The sequence below is a fragment of the Capra hircus genome, chromosome 1, assembly GCF_001704415.2.
Source record: "Capra hircus breed San Clemente chromosome 1, ASM170441v1, whole genome shotgun sequence".
In the NCBI taxonomy this organism is placed as follows: Eukaryota; Metazoa; Chordata; class Mammalia; order Artiodactyla; family Bovidae; genus Capra; species Capra hircus.
This window is the reverse complement of record NC_030808.1, coordinates 152,128,114-152,151,218: the sequence shown is the minus strand read 5'-3', so window position 1 is coordinate 152,151,218 and position 23,105 is coordinate 152,128,114. Positions and strand designations below refer to the sequence as shown.

The window sequence follows — 23,105 nt, the reverse complement described above, 5'->3', positions numbered from 1 at the left end:
GATGGTGACTGCAGCCATGAAATAAAAAGATGCTTGCTCCTTGGAACAAAAGTAATGACCAACCTAGACAGCTTGTTAAAAAGCAGAGACATTACTTTGCCAACAAAGGTCCGTCTAGTCAAAGCTACGGTTTTTCCAGTGGTCATGTATGGATGTGAGAGTTGGATCATAAAGAAAGCTGAGCACCGAAGCATTGATGCTTTTGAACTGTGGTGTTGGGAGAAGACTCTTGAGAGTCCCTTGGACTGCAAGGAGATCCAACCAGTCCATCCTAAAGGAAATCAGTCATGGGTGTTCATTGGAAGGACTGATGGTGAAGCTGAAGCTCCAGTCCTTTGGCCACCTGATGCGAAGAGCTGACTCATTGGAAAAGACTCTGATGCTGAGAGGGATTGGGGGCAGGAGGAGAAGGGGATGACAGAGGATGGGATGGTTGGATGGCATCACCGACTCGATGGACGTGAGTCTGAGTGACCTCCAGGAGTTGGTGATGGACAGGGAGGCCTGGCGCGCTGCAGTCCATGGTGTCGCAAAGAGTCGGACACGACTGAGCGACTGAACTGAACTCCTTTCCCCACTGTGCCCATAAGTCTGTTCTCTGTGTCTGCGTCTCTCTTCCTGCCCTGCAAGCAGCTTTATCAGCGCCATTTTTCTAGATTCCAAATACATGCGTTCATACCTAGTATTTTTCTCTTTCTGACTTCCTTCCCTCGGGTGACAGACTCTAGGTTCATCCACATTGCTTACAAATGACGTGATTTTGTTCTTTTCTGTGGCTGAGTAATAAACAGACATTTCTTAGGCATCTGCAGTGTACGTTGGCTGGGCTTGGGGAATGAAACGTTCAGTAATGGTCTCTCCATCTCTGAGGCTCCCCGGGTCGCTGGGTGATGCTCTGTAGAGAGATCCCGCAGCTCCCTGTGAGCTTCCTTAACGCTGCAGCACCGGCTCCGTGGGCCCTCGGCCTGGAGAGCTGCCCGGGTGTCTGGCCGCCCAGCGTGTGTGTTGGTGGTCCAGGGCTTGAGGCATCCTGCTGTTTTCCCTCCTCCTCCCCTCCCTTCAGGGCCCCTCTGTGCGTGTCTTCCAGGCTTTTAGGTCAAGGGTAGAAAGCTTTGAGAAGGCTTCCCAACCATCCATCCCTCGTTGCCCAGTGAGTTAAGAGAAGTCACTTTGTCTGGACTGGGTGTGTCCCCTGCCCCTTGGGAGTGGAACCAGGCAGCTGTGTGAGGGGGACACGGACTGCTGGAGGCAGGAAGCTGCCCAGGTGATGAGCCCCTCTGTGGATCCCAGCCCGGCAGAGAAGGGGCCGTCCACAGATACTCCCCTCAACAGCTTCTGAGTGTTTCTCATCTCGGAGGCAGGAGACCTGTTCTTGAACCCGTTTCTTTTCATTGCGTAGATGCTGGAAATGTCTGTGGAGCCCGTTTGGTCCTTGGTACAGAGCTGGAGGTGGGCGGTCTGCCAGGACTCGTCCAGCTTTGGATACTCGATGGAGAGAATGTCTTGGGAGAGAATGTCTTGGTCAGAGAGCTGGGTGTGCAGACGGCCCTGTGGAGGCCGTGTGTCCAGCTGAGGGCGGCCGGTGGCTTCTGGGGTTTCTCATCAGGGTCTCGTGAGCCCCTGCCGGAGAGGTGGAGCAGTACATGGCTTCGGCTGGTGATTTTCCTCTCCGGGACCCTGCAGTCCTGGGACCTGTGTAGCTGATTTTCAGCATCGTGTTACTTCCAGGTGTAGAGCGCAGAGGTTCAGTTAATGCATGTGTGTGTGTGTGTGTGTGTGTGTGTGTGTGTGTGTGTGCGTGTGTGCGTGCGTGTGGTATGTGTGTGTATATATTCTTTTTGAGATTCTTTTCCCTTATTATTAGAAGGGATTGAATATAGTTCCCTGTGGTCTACAGTAGGTCCTTGTTACATGTGTAGTCTTTATCTGTTAATCCCAAACTCTCAATCTGTCCCTTCCTCCCCCTCCCCAGCTGTGGATCCCAGCCTGGCAGAGAAGGGGCCGTCCACAGATACTCCCCTCAGCAGCTTCTGAGTATTTCTCATCTCGGAGGCAGGAGACATGTTCTTGAACCCATTTCTTTTCATTGTGTAGATGCTGGAAACGTCTGTGGAGCCCATTTGGTCCTTGGTACAGAGCGGGAGATGTAACCATAAGTTTACCAAAGGGTGTAACCCCCTTTGGTAACCATAAATTTGTTTTCTGTGTATTTGCATGTCTTTCTGCTTTGTAAATAAGTCCTTTTGTATAATTTTTTAGATTCCACGTGTAAGTGATACTATGTCTTATTTCTCTCTCTGACTGACTTCGCTTAGTGTGATAATCTCTTGGCCCACACATCTTGCTGCGAACGGCATTGTTTCATTCTTTTTATGGCTGAGTAATATTCCATTGCATATCTACACCACATTTTCTGTATCTGTTCATCACTTGATGAACGTTGAGGTTGCTGCAGTCTCCTTCCTAGCTGTGTGACCTTGGATCAGTCCCTTAACCTCTGTTTCTTTGGGTGTCAAATGGATATAGCAGCACTTAGCAACAGGGCTGTAGGCTGGATTCTGTAAGTGAATCCTGGTCCAGCAGAGGTCTGAAATCGCTCTTGTCCTGGTTCCTTTTATCCTCCTGGCAACAGGAGTGAGGTGCAGGGCGGGGCAGGCTTGATTGCAGCCCTGCTTGGAAGCACTTTGTGCTGATAGTGAGCTTTGTCATTGTAAGTGGGTGTTTTCCTCCCCCGCCCCCCTCTGCCCCGGGACAGAGAGAGAGCTGAGGTTTTTAGTCACAGCTGATGAGATCAAGATTGGAGATGAGAAATTCTGCATGGCTGCAGTGGTGTGGCCACTCACAGGATATCTGGGGCTAGTGTAGGACTCTCTACAGTTTTGATACATTGTATTTCAAGATTGCACAGGGTAGGAGGGGGTTGGTTTGAGGGATCCAGATCCCCTGGGTGTTGTATCTCTTAATTGGCCCTTTACTTCCCCTCATTGGCAGTCCTACAGGTGTTTTATTTTTCTAATTTTTATTTATTTAAATTTTGTCTTTCATGAGGACTGCCCTTGACAAAATACATTTGGTTTCCCAAATTTCTTTTTAATAGTGAGCAGTGTTTCTGGAGTTTTATAATTATTTGGGAGATTCAGATCATGCGCTCAGTCGTGTCCGACTCTTTGTGACCCCATGGACTGCAGCACGCCAGGCCTCCCTGTCCATCACCAGTTCCCAGAGTTTACTCAAACTCATGTCCATTGAGTTAGTGATGCCATCCAACCATCTCATCCTCTGTCTTCCCCTTCTCCTGCCTTCAATCTTGCCCAGCATCAGGGTCTTTTCAAATGAGTTGGTTCTTTGCATCAGGTGGCCAAAGTATTGGAGTTTCAGCTTCAGCATCGGTCCTTCCAATGAATATTCAGGATTGATCTCCTTTAGGATGGGCTGGTTGGATCTCTTCGCAGTCCAAGGGACTCTCAAGGGTCTTCTCCAGCACCACAGTTCAAAAGCATCAATTCTTCAGTGCTCAGCTTTCTTTATAGTCCAACTCTCGCATCCATACATGACTACTGGAAAAATAACTACTTGGCAGGTAAATAGCAAAAACGGTAACTGATGGACCAAAGGCTTCAAAAAATACTTTACCCCTTTCTGTTATGGAATGCTTGAGGTATACACAAAAGTAAATATATCAGTGAACCCAAGTGCCTCTCACCAGCGTCAGCAATGGTTAATATCTTGAAATCACTGTGTTCCTTAGACTCCCCAGTTTTTATTTTAAAGCTCTTCACAGATACTGTATCACTTTACCCATAAATACTTAAGTGTTTATCTCTAACAGATAAGAAACCTTACAAGTATCACATTTTTACATCTAACAAAATGGATAAAAGTTCTTTTTGTACCATCTCATACCCAGTTCTTTTTCAGATTTCCCTGGCTGTTTGAACAATGTCTTTTCTCATGATTGGTTTAAAACATTTGACTGGAAATGGGAGTTATGTTTTTCATTTGATAAATGGTGTGGGCCCCCCCCTTTTCCCTCATGTGATGCTATTACTCAACCCAGTGACATACTCTGAGTGTAAGGAGAGAACTGTGTGGTCGATAAATAACGAAGCAACGGCTGGTTAAGAAGTGCGTCAATAAGCAATTTTATAAGCTTTTTATTATGGAAAATTTGCCAGTGTAGACAGTAGAGATGGCAGCGAAAGCGCAATAGCTCAGGGGTAAGCTCCCCTTCTGCTGGACCATTTGTCCATGGTTAAGACAGAAAACCGCATTCCAGACCCTGGCCTCAAAAATTCCCGCTGTAACTGCGAGTCTTCAGTTCTTGGGTGGAACCAGGCTCCCTGGGAGTGAGCAGCGGCCTCGGTGTTCCGGTCTGAGAAGTCCAGTGGCCTCTGAGGTCCAAGGCCTGCGTCCGTGGTCACTGTTGAGGCCTGCTGCTCCCCACTCTTTGGGTGCAGGACGCTGCCTCACTGACCGCTGTGCGGGTGGTCAGTGCCTCTTCGGTGCAGGGCAGGAAGGTTTCTTTCGTTGGCACTGTGGTTTTTGAAGAGCTGGGGTCCCTTGGCTTGGAGAGCCGCGAGGGGCCCTGTTTGTGCATGTTCCTGGTGGGACCACCTTCTGGAGAGCAGACCCTGGCAAGGTTGGCATCTCTGCTCACAGCCCCCAGGTGCAGGAGGACTGTGTGCCCCCAGAGGGCTGGCTGGCCCCCACTGGGGAGGAAGGAGAGGGTAGGGGGCGCCAGCAGGGGCAGCGCTTTGCCAAGGCCTCTGCAGTCTCAGGAATGTGACCGGCGGTGGCTGAGCTGAGGGAGTGTGGATCTCACCCTGGCACCCCGTGCTTTATCCAGGCTCCCCCCGGCTCCCATGCACCCTCCTCCCCCTGGGAAGCCAGCAGCGTATTGATGAGCTCGAAGTGCTGTCATTGCAGAGCGGGGGGCCCACACTCAGCAGCAACCCCCCAACGTCCTCAGCGTGACCAGGCCCCCTGTCATGTCTGGCTCTGTGCTGGGTTTCCCCGGGAAGCTTCCGTGACCTTGAGGCTTGGAGGTGCTGTGCTTCTTGAGTTCTGGGGCTGACGGGTGTGATGGGGGAGGCAGAGATGGACATCGGTGGGAGGACAGTACAGCCCTGCCGAGTCTGGGAGCCCCTCCACAGCAAAGAGGCTCCCTGAGTTAGTGCACATTTGCAGGAGTTAGAGGCGGCACATGACCCTTTGAGCAGGCCAGTTCACGTCTTCAGTTCAGTTCAGTCACTCAGTCACATCCGACTCTTTGCAACCCCACGGACCGCAGCATGCCGGGCCTCCCTGTCCATCACCAGCTCCTAGAGTTTACTCAAACTTATGTCCATTAAGTCAGTGATGCCATCCAGCCATCTCATCCACTGTCATCCCCTTCTCCTCCCGCCCTCAATCTTTCCCAGCATCAGGGTCTTTTCCAGTGAGTCAGCTCTTCGCATCAGGTGGCCAAAGTATTGGAGTTTCAGCCTCAGCATCAGTTCTTCCAATGAACACCCAAGACTGGTCTCCTTTAGGGTGGACTGGTTGGCTCTCCTTGCAGTCCAGGGCACTCTCGAGAGTCTTCTGCGGCACCACAGTTCTGAAGTATCAGTTCTTCGACGCTCTTGGGCGCTGGATTTCTCTTCTGTAAAACGAAAATGCTTGCTCTTCGTCATTTCTGTCTCGTTGAACCCAAAGACTTGGTGGTTTGAGCGCCCTGGGCCGGGGGTCTGGGTGTGACAGTGGTGGGCCACGGGGCCTTGGCCTTGGGCACCATCTCCTGACCCGGGCCTGACCTGGGTTGACTCTTGCCGGCTTGGAGCCTGACCAGCTTGGAGCGTGGGAGGCAGAGGAAGCCCTGGGGTGGGGGTAGGGTATGTTGGGGGGTGCCTTCCTGGCTGGGGTGGTGGGGGGAGAGGCTCGGCGTCTGTTGGTCCCTGTAGCAGCAGCGAGGCTTTGCTCTGGGGGCTCGTGTGGCTGTCAGGCTGTGTGAATCTGCTGTGATCACACGGGGGAGCAGGGTGTGAAGGTCACAGACGCTGCAGCTGATCTGCTTGACCTGCTGACTTGGCCTAAGACTCCTGCCGGCACTTCTTGGCTGGACTGTGGGCCTCCTGTAGGGAGGCAGGTGGTGCCCACCGGTGGCCCGGGGCAAGCGGCCCCTGAGTGGGGCAGTTGTAGAGGGGCGTGCTGGTCCCAGGGGTCAAGAGCAGGCCCACGCGTGGCCCAGGAAAGAAGGTGCTGGGCTCCATCCTGGGTGGACTTCCCCGAAACTCCTAGCTGAATTGGAGTCAGACCCAGCCCTGGTCAGTCCGGAGCCCTGGATGACCAGTGGAGGCGGGCATCGTCTTGCCAGAAACTGGGCCATAGCACCCTACTGGGTGGCTGGGCCTTCCCCACACCCAGGGTCTCAACACAGTGTATTCCAGGGTTCCCTTATTACAGGTTTTTAACTGTGTGATTGTGTATAATACAAAGCAAGGATGAAAATGCTGCTTTGGGCATTTTTATTTTATTGAAGTATAGCTGGTTTCCAGTGTTTGTTAATCTCTGTGTGTGCTCAGTCATGTCTGACTCTTTGCAACCCCACGGACTGCAGCCTGCCAGGTTCCTCTGTCCACGGAATTTTCCAGACAAGAATTCTGGAGTGGGTGCCATTTCCTTCTCCATGGGATCTTCCTGACCCAAGGATCGAACCTGCGTCCCTTGGGTCTCCTGCGTTGGCAGCTGGATTCTCTACCACTGTGCCACTGGGAAGCCCCTTGTTAACTTCCGCTGTGCAGCGAGATGACACATCCACCCTTTCCTGCATTCCTTTCTATTGTGGTTTATTACAGGGTCTGGAATACAGTTCCCTGTACCATACAGGAGGACCTGGTCCATCTGTGCTATCGATACATGTAATGTTAATAGTCTGCCTCCGCTAATCCCAGATTTCCACTCCACTCCTCCCCAACCCCTTCCTCTTCAGTCTGGGAGTCTGTTTCTGTTCTGTAACTAAGTTCATTTGTATCATATTGTAGATCCCAAAGATAAGTGTGTCACGTGCTATTTGTCTTTCTGACTTTGCTTAGTATGACACTCCAGGCCCATCCATGTCGCTGCAAATGGCATTATTTCATCCTTTCTAACGGCCGAATAATACTCCACTGTGCATGTATACCTCATTGTCTTTATCTGTGTATCTGTCCACGGACACTTAGGTTGCTTCCTGAACAGCGATTAGGTTGTGGATAGTGCCATGTGACCATAGGGGAGCATGTATCTTTGGGTCTTAGAGTTTTCTCTGGATAGATGCCTGGGCTTCCCTGATGCGTCAGCTGGTAAAGAATCCGCCTGCAATGCGGGAGGCCTGGGTTTGATCCCTGGGTTGGGAAGATCCCTTGGAGAAGGGAAAGGCTACCCACTCCAGTCCTCTGGCCCAGAGAATTCCATGAACTGTATGGTCCATGGGGTCGCAAAGAGTTGGACATGACTGAGCAACTTTCATTTCTGAATATATGCCCAGGAATGGAATTGCTGGATCAATGGAATTGCCAATGAGAATAGCTTTACTCACTTTTTATTATAGAAAATTTCACATAAATATTGAGTAGTGGGGCCACATATACCCTTCCTCCAGCTTCTGTAAAAACTAATCCATTGGCCAATATTTCTCCCTTACCTCCTTGCCACCCCACCCCTTAGCTCTCACTTCTGTGTTACTTTGAAGCAGATAATAGCTTTTGAATTTTTGTTTTTAAACAGCTCATCTTTAACCCCAGGATAGAATAAAACTATTTGATCTTGATTTTTTTTTTCATCCCTTGTGGCTTTTTTGCCATTTATTGAAGAGTTTTGGGGCCTTCCACTAAACCAGCTGCAGGCCCCGAATGATGTCTCTTAAGACTACTCAAGGCTTTCTCATATTTCTGTAATGAGAAATACAAACCACAGATCTTTAATACTGTTTAATATGTTTTATATTATACAGTTTAATATTAACTGATTATGGCTCAAACTGTACATGCTAACATTTGGGACTGATTAAAAATTGATGTCCCATATGTTCAACCAATTCTTAGATCTGTAAAAAAGTTATTCCAGGAGAACTGTTTGACAGAAATAATGGAGAACTCATGGCATAGTCTGTAATAAGTAGAGTTTGTCGATGAACCTGCTGAATGGTTCAGGTTGATTTGAAATTGAAAAGAACTGATCCAAGTGAAAATGATTTTGACTAAATACACATGAAAAAAGTTAGGAACACTGGATATGAAAATGATCAAGCAACTAAAAGGGCTGCAAGGCCTTCTGTCTAGAAGATGCTTCTGATTACAGTGTTTGTGTCCAGAACATCCTCAGGGTCAAAGCGGCTGCTGCCCATCTCTGTCCACTCTCCCATTAACCTCAGATACATCTGGAAGGGCGTGGAAGGGGGAAGTTTCTGGAACCGAACATCCTAGGCTCTGGTGACTGCCCATCCCTAGGATGACTCAGAACGGACGACTGGGGCTTGAATGAAACCAAGAGCAGCTGCCCTGCCTCCTTCCCGCTTCCCCCTGGACGTCCCTCCCTCTGAGGGCCTCGCCTCTTTCTGGGGTGGCTTAGAGAAGCCTCTGGGGTTTCCTCCACGAGCCTCTGGCTGGGGGCTGAATTCTCCCAGCAGCACATGCCACAGTCCCCGTGAGGAGGCAAGGCCAAGGCCGCTCCTGGTGCTCCAGTGGCTTAGGACTCTGCCGTGCTCCCAGTGCAGGGGGCCTGGGTTCAACCCCTGGTCCGGGAACTCGACCCCATGTGCCACCACTGAGGCCAGGTGCAGCCAAATGAATAATTTTTTTTTTTTTTTAAAAGAGACAAGGACAAAATTGTATCTTAAAAAAACAAAGCAAAGACGGGGGCTTCCCCCACCCCCCCCCCCCCCACGTGCCTGGTGCAGTAGGCACCTGGCCCTTGTCCTGAGTCCCATGGAGCGGGAGCTGTCCCAGCTGGAGCCCTCGGGCTGCAGAAGCCAGGCCTCCCTGCGGTGTATCCCGGAGGCCCCACGACCAGCAAAGGGCCAGTGCTGCCCGCCTGGGTCAGGGACGTTCCAGGCCTCTCTGGGAGGCCGTGGGCGCCCTGTGTCCATTTCACGCCAGAGTCTTCAGAAGCCTCTTGTGGATCCGTGACTGCTGCCATTGCGTGCTGGGAGGTGTATGCAGATGGAGCCCACTCATTCCTTCAGTAAACCTGGAGCATCCCTTTGGGTTTCAAGTGCTACAGGCTCTTAGGCAGGGATAGGGAAAGCCGTCTGGAGGCCTGTGAGGGGAGTGGGTATGAAGTGGTGATGGCCTCTGGGAGTGGGGTCCAAGGGGAGGGAGCAGTGTTGCAGTGCAGGAGAGGTCCCGCTCAAGAGGGTGCAGCCTCAGCCTCTGAAGACCCCACCTTCGGCTCCTCTGGTTCCTGACTGGGAAGGAGCTGAGCTCTTACACCGGGGTCCTGCACCCCCGCACCCCCACTTTGTGGAAGGGAAATGCGCTGTCCTTGGGGGCTAACATCTTTTCTCCCTGCGACCCTCCCCCGCGCCCTACTCATCCCCGTCTATTCGGCAGTGGCCAGTGTGGCCCCGGGATAAGGGATAAGAAGCAGCAAGAGGGGCCTCGCTGGAGCAGCGCTGGCTCAGCAGTGTGTAGCCCAGCGGGTGGCATTTTTTAAGAAGTTTTGCACTAAGCCCTGGGTCAGGGCTTGCTCTCTGTGTGGCCCCGGGCAGTTTCTTTAACCTTTCTGAGCTGGTCTCCTTCACAAGGCAGGAAGCCACTTGGACTCGCTCCCAGGGTAATTCTGAGATCCTAGTGTGGCCTGGCCCAGAATAGCTCATCGTATACCGTCTGACTCAGAGTGGACGCTCCAACAGTAGCTGCTGTGATCTTCCTCCCAGCCATCTGAACCCACACCGAGCGTTTGTGGGCAGTCAGGTACTGGGCCAGTCTCGTCTTGCGGGCTCTCTCTGTGATCTGGAACCGCCCCCAGTGGGAGCATGGGCATTGGACGGTCAAGACCCCTAGACATCTTCAGTTTCTGCAGCTGACTGGCTGGTGGGCATCCCGGGTGGGGGCTCCCGTGCGGTCTTTGGTCCTCAGCGGCCCCTCTGACTGTCTGTGATTCATGGATAGACTGTCCGCTTGTCCGTGATTGTGCCGTTGGTAACACTGCCCAGGGAGCAGACACCTCGTGGTAGAATGCAAACAGCCCTGCCAAGGGGTCGGGGGCTCTGGTCTCCTGGCCGGCTCCCAAGGAGCTCTGTGACATTTAACACGTGGCTGTGCTTCTTCCGGCCCTGTTTTTTTCTTTTTTTTTAATGAAGGGTTGAGCTGATGGCTTGTGTACCAGCTTCACCTCTGTTGCATCCAGCACGAACATCTGGTGCCCAGCTGTGGGCTGGTGTGGGGCGGCCTCGGCAGGGGCTCCCCCCGCCTTGTTTCCAAGACGGTGGGAATCGGCAGTTTCCAAGCTGGCGGAGCCAGTATCTAATGAAGGCCGCCTTCAGTTCAGTTCAGTCGCTCAGTCGTGTCCGACTCTTTGCGACCCCATGAATCGCAGCACGCCAGGCCTCCCTTTCCATCACCAACTCCCAGAGTTGGGAACATTGCCCTTAGCCCCCTGGGCAGATAGGGCATCTCTGTGAAGGCCCGCGGTCGGGCACACCTGCCGCACGTGGGCCACTCTGCTGCCTCTAACTCGGATCGAGAGCCGGCCGGTGTGTCTGGGTCCGCTGGGTCCCAGGCTGTGAAGACCCTCCACGCGCCCCATCCGGCGTCTGCACGCGCCTGTGGGTGCCCGGCCTGTCCGCCGGCTGCACGGGCAGAGAAGAACCGCGCCCGTGCAGACCCTCGGGACGCCCGCCTTCCGGGGCGGGGAGTCATAATGGGTCCGGGTCCGCGGTCTCACAAGGTCTCTCCTGCGCAGGCGCAGCTGGAGGCTCAGCGAGCCACGCAGGACTTCCAGAGGGCCACCGAGGTGCTCCGCGCCGCCAAGGAGACCATCTCCCTGGCCGAGCAGCGGCTGCTGGAGGACGACAAGAGGCAGTTCGACTCAGCCTGGCAGGAGATGCTGAACCACGCCACCCAGAGGGTATGAGTCTCCACGGGGCGCGCCTGTGCACGCGCACACGCGTGTGGGCCTGCGTTGCATCTGCGTGTGGACGGGCAGGGTGGGCGTGCGGCGGGGAGGGGGCTGGGCTTGTTCCTGCGTCCCCGGGGTGCGCGTGCCTCTCAGCCCCCTGATTCCTCCCTGGTTTCCCGGAGCAGAGCAAACAGCCATGTTGTTTGCCGGCAAGTGGTCATCTCCCCGGCGACTCCGTGGGCCTGGAACTAAGCCGTCCTCCCCGGTGGCAGCCCCCTGGTGCCAGCCATAGCGGCCTCGTCCTTGTCATCTGAGGTCCCTCTGGTTCAGATCATCCTTGACCGTCCTGACCAGTGTGGGCTTCCCCAGGGGACCCCCGGTCCTTCTCCAGGGTCTCCTCCCTCTGAGTCCCCAGGGTCTCTCAGGGTTTGGAACTCTGGGTGGATGATCTGGATGACCTGCCGGACTGGTCTTGGGGCCTGTGTGCCCTCAGTGAGAGGCAGGCCGTGGTGGCTGAGGCCTGAACCCCCGGGGTGCCTGCTGGGTGTGGTCTGGGGAACCAGGGTGCCTGTGGGAAGCGGGCTCTGCAGGCTGTGGGCCACTGGCTGTGCCTGCTGGGTTTGAGGTCATCATGTGGCATCATTCAGCAGCTCCGGGACCTGCTCTCTGACCACAGGGCTGAGTATCAGCAGTGATGGGTGTTGCTGGACTTATCGCCTCTCCCTGACTTGCCCAGGCTCCAAAGGGTCCAGCGGGATGTTCAGTGTTCCTCCCCCTCCTCTGGCTGGTTTGCTTGGGGAGCTGGCTGAGGCGACAGCAGTGGCTTCAGTAGTTTCAACTGAGGCCTTGGATGTGGGGTGACTTAGGGGTGGGGCTGCAGGCCTGGTCTGGACTCCCCGAGAGGCCGCCTGCAGGGCTAGAACAGAACTTTTCCAGTTTCACCTGCTGCTGTGGGCTCAGGTCCTGCAGGACATGATTAGAGATGGCCTTGAGCTTCCCTAAATGGAACGCCTGACTCACAAAGGGCTGGGACTTGGTGTCGAATTCACGTTGACTCCACCACTGCTACCCCCCTAAAGCCCAGACCCCTGACTGGGCTTGTGTGGCCTGGAGCCTCCTGCCTCCTGGTGGGCACAAGGCCTGGGCAGCCAGATGCAGGCCGGGACAGCTTTCCTGGGTCCACTGGGGAACGCCAAAGGGAGGTCGGGAGTCTTGGAAATTTACAAGTAGCTTGACAGAGTGAAAAGGATGGGGGAAAAGAAACTCCTTCCAGGAACTTCATGGAAGGACTGCCTTTTCTTCCTGCCCTCCCTTCTACCCCAACCAAGATCCATATCAGCTACTTAGGACTCATCACAGAAATCACTTAATGTGTTCTTTACAAAAATAATGGAACATATTTCTGCTTTTTCTCCTACTTGTTAAGTCCTAGGGCCATAGTAGATGGTGATGGTTAGGCCTCGATGGTGGCCAAGAACACCTTTCACGCCTGTCTTTGTGAATGGTGCTCCCTGGGGTTGTGCAGTGCGCAACCCAGGGAGCTGTCCAAGACCGCCCTGGGGCTCCTGGAATCACATGGGGCCTCTGAGGGCCCTGGGAGGGTCATCTGACGTGTCCCCTCACTGAGGCCGCCGACGATTTCTTGGTTGTGGGGATGACCTCTGCAGATGAGCAGACTTCCTGGGTCACCGGCCAGGATTTCCACCCTGGGGCTCCTGGCCCTCTTCCCTCGATCCTCCCCAGTTTTATGGGGCTCAGATTGCTGCTTCTTGACTTGAGGAGGGAGAAGGAGGGCTGGAGAGTGGCACCAGCAAGAGACAGAGCGCACGGCAGAGCTGTCTGGGACCGTGTCCCCGTGTCCCTGAGCCCAGCCGGGAGGGGCACGCTCTGTGGCTGTGGCTGGTGGGGCAGAAACGCCTGCTGGTGGCTCTGCTGTGAGCTGCCCTCCCGGGGCCCTGGCACAGCTGGGCTTCTTGAGTGCTGGTGGACAAAGCGAAAGGTCTAGACGATATCCCCAGCCTCAGCTGATTCCTGGGTCCTCCAGGAAGCCTGCTTCTTCAGGAGAAAGGACCTCTTCTGCTGAACAAAGTGCCACAGAAGCGTCCAGAGAAGGATATGGAGCTCAGAAGGGTCCAGGCCATCTCAAGAAAGCGGACTTGCTTTGGGCGGGGTGGCCCGCACCCCAGGCATGGTGGAAGGACCCTGCAGTCCCTACACCCCCTTCCCCAGGGTCCGCTGGGTGTCCATTCTGTTCCTCCAGACTTCGAGTGATGGCCCCGCTGTGGTCGCCGTGGGAGCCCTGGCGTCTGTATTGCTCGGCCACGTGCAGGGCCCCAGGCGGGGACCAAGGAGCGGTCCTGCGCTCAGTGCTGGGGTCAGCTGAGCTCTGCAGTGCACTTGAGGGGCCTCCCTGGGGGTGTGTGGTCCCTGCTGCTCCCACTCAGACTTTAGGCAGCCGATGCCAGCTGCTCCCCCAGCTTTACCTGGTATGGCTGAGCAGCAGCCCTAAGAGGGGGGTGATAGCTTTCCACCCTCAGGATGGAGCCGTCGGCCCTCCTGATGTCTGTACAGAGAGGCCAGAGAGGAGGAGGAGCACGTGGCTTGTCGTGGGCGGGGCATGAACTGTTAGGAAGCAGCAGCTGCTGGGAGGAGAGGTCTGGGGTGTGCCCTGCACCCTGGGAGGCACATGAGCCGTCAGGCCTGCTTTCCTGTGCTGGTGGGCGGGTACCATCTGTCCCCCAAGGCCCTGAGATGCCACCTCCTTGGGCCCACGCGTCCAGGCCCGCAGGAAGAATCAGAAGGTGGCCTGAACGGGCTGAGGGGACCACGATGCTGCTTTCCTGGGAGCGGTGGCCCCTGCTCTTGGATCTGGGATGCTCGGGTTGAGGGTGTGTGGTTGGGAGAGGGTTGGGCGAGGTGGACAACGAGGCGAGGAGCCCGGTTTGGGTCGTTCTGCTGGCAGGGCCCCCAGCCCAGCTGACACAGCCGTTCGGTGCCCGCTGGTGTCCTGGCAGGCAGTGTCTGTGTGAGCAGAGTCTGTGTCTCTGTGGGCAGGGGGCCTGGGCTGCCCTGTGCTCCCAGGAAGGCGCCTGCTTGGCACCCATTCTCCATGTCCTCGGGCTCCTGAGCACTGGGGGCGGCTGCGTGGTGTGCCCTCCAGGTCCCACTCACTGCCCGCTGGCCGCCAGGCCCGGGGCTGCGGCTCTTCCAGCCACTTGGGCCCCAAACCCTCCCGCTGGGCAGTGGCGGGTGGTCGGTTGTTGGGCATCTGGAACCAACCTGTAGGGGGCAGGAGTGCGTGTCTGTGGGTTTGGGGGAACCCCAGGGAGGCTGACTTCTTTGTTGTCAGAATCCACAGAGGTTGGTGCTCCCAGGGGTCAGCCCAGTAACACAGTCCCCTAAGGAGACGTGGGGAGCCAGAAAACAGTGGTTTCTCTGGGAGGCTGTCAGCTCTGGGAAGGAGACGGGCAGCTGCATGCTTCCTGTGGAGAGTGGATGCTTGGCTGTGCTAAGCCCCCTAAGGGCTTCCTCACTCATGCCTTTCCACCAGCACCCTGCTCCGAGTCCCCCTGCGCAGCCTCTGCTGCTGCCCCCTCCCTGTCCCCCCGCCACCCCCCAACCCGAGGTAGCCCCAACAACTTGGATCTCAGCCGCCTGAGGGGCGTGGTGCTGCTGTGTGTCTGCACCGTGAGGCTGGAGGTCCAGGGCTTGGTCTCCAGCGTGCTCCGGGCACACAGGATGTGCTTCCTCAGTGTACTTGGCTCTGAGTTGAATTTGTTGGTGGTAAACTGAAGAGCATGGTGCAGAGCTGGGTGCGGGGCCCGCAGTCCAGGCCCAGTAGCCTGGTCTTCATGGAGGTCTGGGCGCTGCACTGGCTCCTCGGGTCTGGGTTGCATGTGTGTCTGGGCACCTCAAGGCCTGCAGGGACCTCTGCATTCACTTCCTTTTGCGGTCTCCACCTTCCCAGCATCTGCCCGCTGGTTTCTCATCCCTGGGCACACAGTTCACACCCGATTCCAGGCTGTAGGGGCTGCTGAGTTGCCGAGGAGACGTAACCAAGGTGAACCGCTTGGTGACTTTCTGCCTGGAGGCAGGAAGCACAGTGAGGGGCTCTCCTCTAATAGCAGGAGCTTGTGCACGTGGGGTCTGGGAGTTGGGGCGAGGTGGTAGGTGCGGCCGGTGGGGCTGAGGCAGGAGCTTGTGTGCACGTGGGGTCTGGGAGTTGGGGCGGGGTGGTAGGTGCGGCCGGTGGGGCTGAGGCAGGGGGCAGTGTGCTTGCTGCCGCCTCAGTCTGAGCTGGCAGCGTTGCCAAGTGCTTGGGTTCTTCCAAGGGTTTAACTTTAGAAAGCTCTTTTGCAGACCAAGGACCAAGGAAAGACGACGGCAAAGTTGGTGGGAACCCTGTTTCTTGCAGGGGGTGCTCTTCACCTCAGCCTCAAATCTCAGCTTTTGTAGGTCTCTCTTTAAAATGCTTTCAGGGATTTCCCTGGCGGCCTAGTGTTTAGAACTTCACCTTCCAGGGCAGCGGGTGCAGGATCCATCCCTGGTTGGGGACCTAAGATCACACATGCCTTGCGGCCAGAAACCAAAGCATAAAACAGAAGCACTATCATACAGATTCAATAAAGACTTTAAAAACAGTCCATATCAAAAAACTATTAAAAAAAATCGTTACGCTTTCAGACGGGTCCTTAAAGGTGAACCCTGCACTGAATCCTCTTGTAGTAGAGCCAGTCTCCACAGCATGTCTTCACCTGTCTGATAGGCTTGGGTTTCGTGTGTTCATAAAGGTTACAGTAAATCCTTACAGCTTTAGACTGAAGAGTTACTGCTGTTTCTCTTAAGTGACCAAGCTGGTGAGGTTCTGTGCACCTCTGATGTCTCTGTGACGTCTTTGATGTGAGAAGCCAAGCGGAAGGGTTTCCCAAGCCCCTTGATCTTGATTGAGAGGTCATTTTAGCAAGCTTGTCTTGGTTCCCTATTTCCCTCTCTGACTTTGTTCTAATTCTGTTTGTAAAAGTATCTCAAGCATTAAAACCATTGTTAAAAGCATATATATATATATATATATATATATATATATTAAAAGAAGGTAAAGCTTTAACTCTGACACGTATGAAGTGTTCTCTTATAAAATATTTTATTTAACGCATTAATTAAGGATGGAACTAATCTGATGTTACAGCTCTTTGAAAGGAGAATTCAGAAGAAAAACACTCACGCTTAAGTTCAAGAATGCCGAGGTGAATTAACAGGCAGATACAGAATTGGTCAGTATTTACAGGGCAAGCAATAAGCAAATGCATCTCCACACAGTTCCTCTTGATTTCTAGGGATAAGAATCATTTGTATTACTATCAGTTTCCCACAACTTGTAGGGTCATGAAACAGCTCCAAGACAACGAAAAGCAGAGATAACCTGGAGAAGAGGGCAATAGACAGGATGCCTCGATGTTTTCTGCTCATGTCAGAGTTTCTCGATTCTTAAAAAACAGCTAATTTTAAGTGCATGAGGAAACTACACTGAGCTGACTATGGCTGTTTCCCGGGGCAGGTGACGGACTGCTGGCTGCCTCCTGGGTGGTGTCCTCCTGAAACTGCCCTGTGGGGTCTGAGAGAGTGGACCAGCGATCTGAGGGCCCTCTGGGCTCCTCCTGGCTGCTCTTTGGGTAAAATAAAAAGCTGGCCCTTTATCCCCCCTTGCTACTGCTTTTCTAGTTCACCCCGTACTTGGGTGAGTTGTAAGTAGAAGGTGGGAAGGAAGTTGCAGCCATTTCCGTGGTCCAAACTGCTTTTTCTCTCCTGCGTCCTCTCTCCTCCCAGCCGGCTTTGTTCTGATGCGTTTCTAGGTCGGTGGGGAGAGAACCGACACAGTCCCTGCTTCTGGGAACGTGCCTTTGGGCCCCCACAGAGGGCTCTGGACTGTTGGGTTTTGAATTCCTTTTGAAAACGTTCCCCCCAGCATTCTAGCTGACGAGTTTTCTGGCCACAAAAATCTGTGTGAGCCTCAGAATCTGTTTCTGCTTAATCCTTCTGGATCTTGGATTCTTCGGCGTCCACCAGCTAAGTAGGAACGTTTGGGAAGGGGCCAGATGGCTGAGGTCCTCACTCTCCCGCTGTCCTGATCACACACCTGGCTCTGGAGGGCTCCCAGGCCCCTGATGTCCGAGTCCCTCTCATGTTACCTGCCCGCCCGTCGGCTCCTGACCTGCGGTGGGACAGGAGGAGCCCATGGTGGCCACTCTGGGGAAGTGGACACCCACTGGCTCATAGGGTGCTTCATGTTGTTCTGTCCTTTTCCTGCTCGTTGCCTCAGCCGATTGGGCTGTTTAATCTTGTCTGAAATGACTTTTCCAGAATAGATGAGTCGGGAAGGGCGACCCTCTTTTCTTTGCAAATTTGTTTAATCTTTGTCTCCCCACTAATTTCCTCATTTAATTTTTACATTTTTCTTTATTTAAAAAAAATGGAAGTATAGTTGATTTATAATGTGTCAGTTTCCGTTATACAGCACAGTGATTCAGTTGTGTACATATACATGGATATATATGTTTGTATATATATATATTCAGATTCTTTTCTATTATAGGTTATTACAAGATATTGGGTAGAGTTCCGGATGCTATACAGAGGTCCTTGTGGTTGATGTCCTCTACATATAGTAGCGTGTATATGTTAATCCCAGATTCCTCATCTTTTTAAACAAAGAGAGTAAGTGATCCTGCAGCAGGGGGCCGTTCTGGGTGTGGCTGCGCTGACCCCGCCCCCTCTGCTGTGGCCCGCAGGTCATGGAGGCGGAGCAGACCAAGACGAGGAGCGAGCTGGTGCACAAGGAGACGGCGGCGCGCTACAACGCGGCCATGGGCCGCATGCGGCAGCTGGAGAAGAAGCTCAAGCGGGCCATCAACAAGTCCAAGTGAGCCGGGAGGGCGGGCCCCTGGGCTGGGCTGCTCTCCTCCCGCACCGTCTCAGCCTTTCCCGTGGCCCCAGCAGTGCCTGCCCCGGCTCCCACTGCGTTCTCTGCATCCCCCGGCTGGGGCTCCTCCAGGCGTGACCCCCTGGGAGCACACAGGAATGAATCTCAAGGGCAGGGCGTTACCTGGGCCCTGGGCTGCACTTGCGTTTTGGGGAACTCAGGGCTGTGTGCCCTTGGCTCTGTGGCTGACGGTGTGGACACGATCCTTCCCTCAGTTTTACCTGTCCGCACAGTGGGGGTGAGCTTTGTGGATACTACACATCCTTCAGAGACCCAGAGCTGATGAAATGGTGCAAGACTGGTTTCCTTTTTTTTTTTTAAGTGACAGGATGTGTATTTCCAGTTTCTTACAGTATTAAAGATTAGGAACAGTTAACCTTGTCCGACAGTAGGGTCTTAGGTTCAATAAGCCCTGACACTTCCACACATCAGACTAGTTTCTAGCAGTTAAAATCATGATGACATGGGTTCTGTCTTCATTAGTATATGAATATGTTCATAACATTTATATGTAATAAAGGCAGGCCACAAAAGACATTGAAAGCACAATTCGTCAGACACAAATTACATGCATACACAGATGGGCCCAAAGGAATAATTTTTTTTTAATGTGTGTGTATGTCTGTGTGTATTTATTTATTTGAACTGTTGTTAGTTGATTTACAATGTTGTGAAGACTGGTTTCAATGGAGCTTTTCTCCAGCTCTTCTCATCTCCACTCCTGTGTATTGTCATCTGACAATGACCTTGGGGAAGACTCCCTGCGTCCCTCACAATTGCTGGGCCTCCAAGCAGAGACCTGGAATGGCCTCGATTGCTCAGCCACAGACAGACCCCCAAGCTTCGCGGTGGTTGAGGGGCTCAAGAATGAAGTGCTCGCCTCCTCACGTTCCGCCGACCCCCAAGCCCCTGAACGGAGCTGGTGTGTCCCCGCTGGCTGGCCCAGAGCCCAGGGCGTGCTGGCCTCTCCCACGCTCTCCTGGTCTGTGGCCTGGGGGTTCTGCGTGCGATCCGCTCCCTCTAGTCCTACCCGGAGTCCCGGAGGCCGACCAAGCGCCGTCCCCCACCCCCCCCACGCCGGCGGAGGCCCCGCTGTGCCCAGTGAGTCTCGGTACCTCTCCCCGAGTGAGCTGGGGCCCCCCTCGCTGCTGGGCGCCCCCTGTGGCCTTAGCACCCCGCAGGGAGGACGGGGGCCGGGGTGGAGCCCCGGCCTGCGTGTGCCCGCGTGCGCCCGCGTGCGGGGCTCCTGTGTCTGGAGACGGGCCTTCTGGCGCCTCTGCCCTGGGTGAGCGTCTGTTATGGGTCAGGCGCGGGAGCTGGATCTCTCCCCGCTGACCTCACGGCCCCGCTGAAGCCGAGTAAACGCTGGCGGGCGGCTCAGTCGCTGCCCGGGACACCCCCGTGGAGCGCATGGGGGTCACTGCTGACCATGCTCTCACGGGTTTCTTTCTGTCTGCCTCCCGCAGGCCTTACTTTGAACTCAAGGCGAAGTACTATCTGCAGCTTGAGGTAAGTGTAGCCTTTGGCTTTGAAGCAGGTGGGTAGGCGATGTCTGTCCTCCGAGTCCCCCCTTTCTGTAGTGGGCCTTCACATGGCCCCACGGCCGCCAGGTCGGGAGACACGTTCTTAACCGAGGCTTCGACTGCTGGCGCGGTGCTCTCTGCAGCCCACGGAGCCTCTGCATCGTCTCTGGCTGAAGCGTCCTCGGTCTGTGGTCCTCCGCACGGCCCCGGGGAGCTTCCGGCCCCGGGGCGGATTCCCCGGGCCGCCCTAGACCAACCGAACCGAGGCTGCGCGGGCGGGCCCAGCCCTCCGGCTTTGCACACGCCGGCCGGGGGGCTTCTGACGCCGCACAGCGTGAGGTCCACGGCTCGGGCTCAGGCGGCCTGACCCCCACCGCTGCCTCTGGCTGGGGGGAGCGGGGGCCCGGGTCGTTTCTGGGCGTAGAGCCAGGGTGGTCACCAGACTGGAGGCGGAGCGCTGGTGCATAGCGCCCTGCGGAAGGGGGACCAGGTCCCCGGCCGTGTCCTGAGGGGTGAGGGACCCCGTCACTCCGGAGCCCGGCGGGGGCGCGGCCTCGCTCACCCCCCACCCCCCGCGTCTCCCGAGCAGCAGTTGAAGAAGACGGTGGACGAGCTGCAGGCCAAGCTGGCCCTGGCCAAGGGCGAGTACAAGACGGCGCTGCGGAACCTGGAGACCATCTCCGACGAGATCCACGAGCGGCGGCGCTCCGGCGCCATGGGGCCCCGCGGGCGCGGCGTCGGCGCCGAGGGCGGAGCTGTGCCCGCCGAGGGCCTGTCTGGGCGCAAGCCCGAAGCCGACGCCGTTTCTGGTGAGTCTGGGGCCCGTGTCCCCTGCTCCGTTGCCCTGTTCACTGGGGCGATGCTAGCATCCTGAGTCAGCGTGCTGCTCTTAGATAAGTTTGGGAAGTGACGCGCTTTCACCCCCGAGATTCCAAGCACTTACTAGGGCATCCGAGGCTCTGAGAAGCCCTGCAGGGAAGGAGCGCCGTCGGGGCACAGGGACTTGGGGGACAGCTCTGATTCGAGTCCTGGGCGTCCTGCCATGACGTGGGCCAAGGCCTGACTTCCCATTCCTTACCCTGTAAAGTGGGGCACATGATGGTCCTGGCTATCCGCTAGAGAGAGGGGTGGTCAGGACTGACTGAAGGCGTGCTGGCCCCTGGGGTCGCTCCACACGTGGTGTCTGAGCGCGGGGACCTATTCCCAGGGCCAGCCCTGGGAAGTGGATACAGAGGGCTGCTGTAGTTCCTTCCACGTCAATTTGGAAGCCCACCCTACTGCCCTAGCCCTGTCTGTCTTCATGCCCTGCTTTGCTTGTTCTGAGGAATACTGGCGGTTGGCTTTTCCCCCATGATCCTTCCTCAGTTCAGTTCAGTTGCTCAGTTGTGTCCAACTCTTCGGGACCCCATGGACTGCAGCATACCAGGCCTCCCTGTCCATCACCAACTCCCAGAGTTTGCTCAAACTCATGTCCATTGAGTTGGTGATGCCATCCAACCATCTCATCCTCTGTTTCCCTCTGATCCTGCCCTCAATCTTTCCCAGCATCAGGGTCTTTTCAAATGAGTCAGTTCTTTGCATCAGGTGGCCAAAGTATTGGAGTTTCAGCTTCAGCATCAATCCTTCCAATGACCACTCAGGACTGATTTCCTTTAGGATGGACTGGTTGGATCTCCTTGAGTCCAAGGGACTCTCAGGAGTCTTCTCCAACACCACAGTTCAAAAGCATCAATTCTTTGGCGCTCAGCCTTCTTCACAGTCCAACTCTCACATCCATACATGACTACTGGAAAAACCATAGCTTTGACTAGACGGACCTTTGTTGACAAAGTAATGTCTCTGCTTTTGAATATGCTGTCTAGGTTGGTCATAATTTTCCTTCCAAGGAGTAAGCGTCTTTTAATTTTACGGCTGCAGTCACCATCTGCAGTGATTTTGGAGCCCCCCAAAATGAAAGTCAGCCTCTGTTTCCCTATCTACTTTGCCATGAAGTGGTGGGACTGGATGCCATGATCTGTTTTCTGAATATTGAGCTTTAAGCCAACTTTTTCACTCTCCTGTTTCACTTTCATCAAGAGGTTCTTTAGTTCTTCACTTTCTGCCAATCTGAGGTTATTGATATTTCTCCTGGCAATCTTGATTCCAGCTTGTGCTTCATCCAGCCCAGTGCCTTAATTCAGGCAACAAACATTCAAGTGTGAGGGCCCAGGTCAAAGAAAACTGTAATTTGAACAGCAGGGATGAGTCCTTTAGTGTACCTCATCTTGTAAACCCTGTGTGGAGAGGGACATGAAGCTCAGAGATGTTCAGTAACTTAACCAAGGGTACCAAGCAAGCAGCAAAGATGGGATGTGAACTCAGGTCTGAGCCCATTCTGTGTGCCCAGCATTAATAGTACTTCCATGGGGCGCTTCAGACTGTCTTTAAAGCCAGGGGAGGAGAAAACGGGACTGGGATGTTGTTCAGAGCTGAGGTGACTTGCAAGCTGTCTCTGGCCTCAGTTAGAATGGCCCACAGACCGAGTGAGGCACAGGCTACAGAGGCCCGCAAGGGAACTGTGTTCCTTTGTGGCAAACGGTGATCTCCGTGGACTCATGAGATGGCAAGCTACTCAGAATGTGACCGAGGTCCCAGCAGAGACCCCATGCAGGACTATCCATCAGAGCTCCTGCAGCTCCTTCCGTGGGAGGAGGCAGCTCCGAGGCCTGGCTGGCTCCATTAGGACACGTCATGCAGGCCTGCCCTCCTCCCGTGCCCATGGGGGTCCGTTCTGGGGCCCGGGGTGGAGAAAAACCGGACCTGAGGCTGAATTCGCCTTCCATTCCACCTCAGGCAGTGTCTGGTGACGGTGACTTCTGGGACAGGGGCTGCAGAGTGACGTTAAAGACCCTGGCCATTGGTGGGTCCAGCCTCCTCCCTTCAGGGTGCTCTGGAGTCTGGTCTTGTGAGCTGAGGCGGCCATGGCCCTTTTCTCCAGGGTCCGGTGGCTGGGTCCTGCAGCTGCCTGGCCCTGTCTCTGCAGTGGGGACGCCCGGAGGGTGTGTCAGGGACTGGGTGGCCCTCAGTCAGACCTGAGTGATGGCTCTTCTCTCTCCCCGCTCCCAGTGGCCTCCGAGGCCTTCGAAGATGACAACTGTAGCGCCTTTGTGTCTGAGGATGACTCGGAAACCCAGTCCCTGTCCAGCTTCAGCTCAGGGCCCACGAGCCCGTCAGAGATGCCTGAGCAGTTCCCCGCAGCTATGCGGCCCGCCAGCCTGGACCTGCCCAGCCCCGTGTCCCTGTCAGAGTTCGGGGTGCTGTTCCCGGGGCTGGGCCCCCGCAGCGAGTGCAGCGGGGCCTCATCCCCTGAGTGCGAGGTGGAGCGAGGTGAGTGCAGCCCCCTGGGTGGCGGGGAGGCAGGGACCACCCCAGGCTGGATGTTGCGATCAGGGCCTCTCTGAACGCGCCGCAGTGTGGCTCCTGACCTGATTCGCTCTCTCTCATGACAACAGTCCTCTGGGCAGGCACCCTTGCTGGAGAGGCTTCTGTTT

General features: G+C 55.1%; 1 protein-coding gene across 1 annotated transcript in view; it reads left to right on the top strand.

Moving 5' to 3' along the window:
* The window catches only part of SH3BP5 (SH3 domain binding protein 5), a 71,375-nt gene that overhangs the window by 46,795 nt on the left and 1,475 nt on the right, over positions 1-23,105 (top strand). The window contains exons 4-8 of the mRNA XM_018052954.1: positions 10,921-11,085; positions 17,862-17,992; positions 19,519-19,561; positions 20,165-20,384; positions 22,681-22,941. Coding sequence (XP_017908443.1) covers positions 10,921-11,085; positions 17,862-17,992; positions 19,519-19,561; positions 20,165-20,384; positions 22,681-22,941 — 820 coding nt within the window. The remainder of the gene's footprint in view (positions 1-10,920; positions 11,086-17,861; positions 17,993-19,518; positions 19,562-20,164; positions 20,385-22,680; positions 22,942-23,105) is intronic.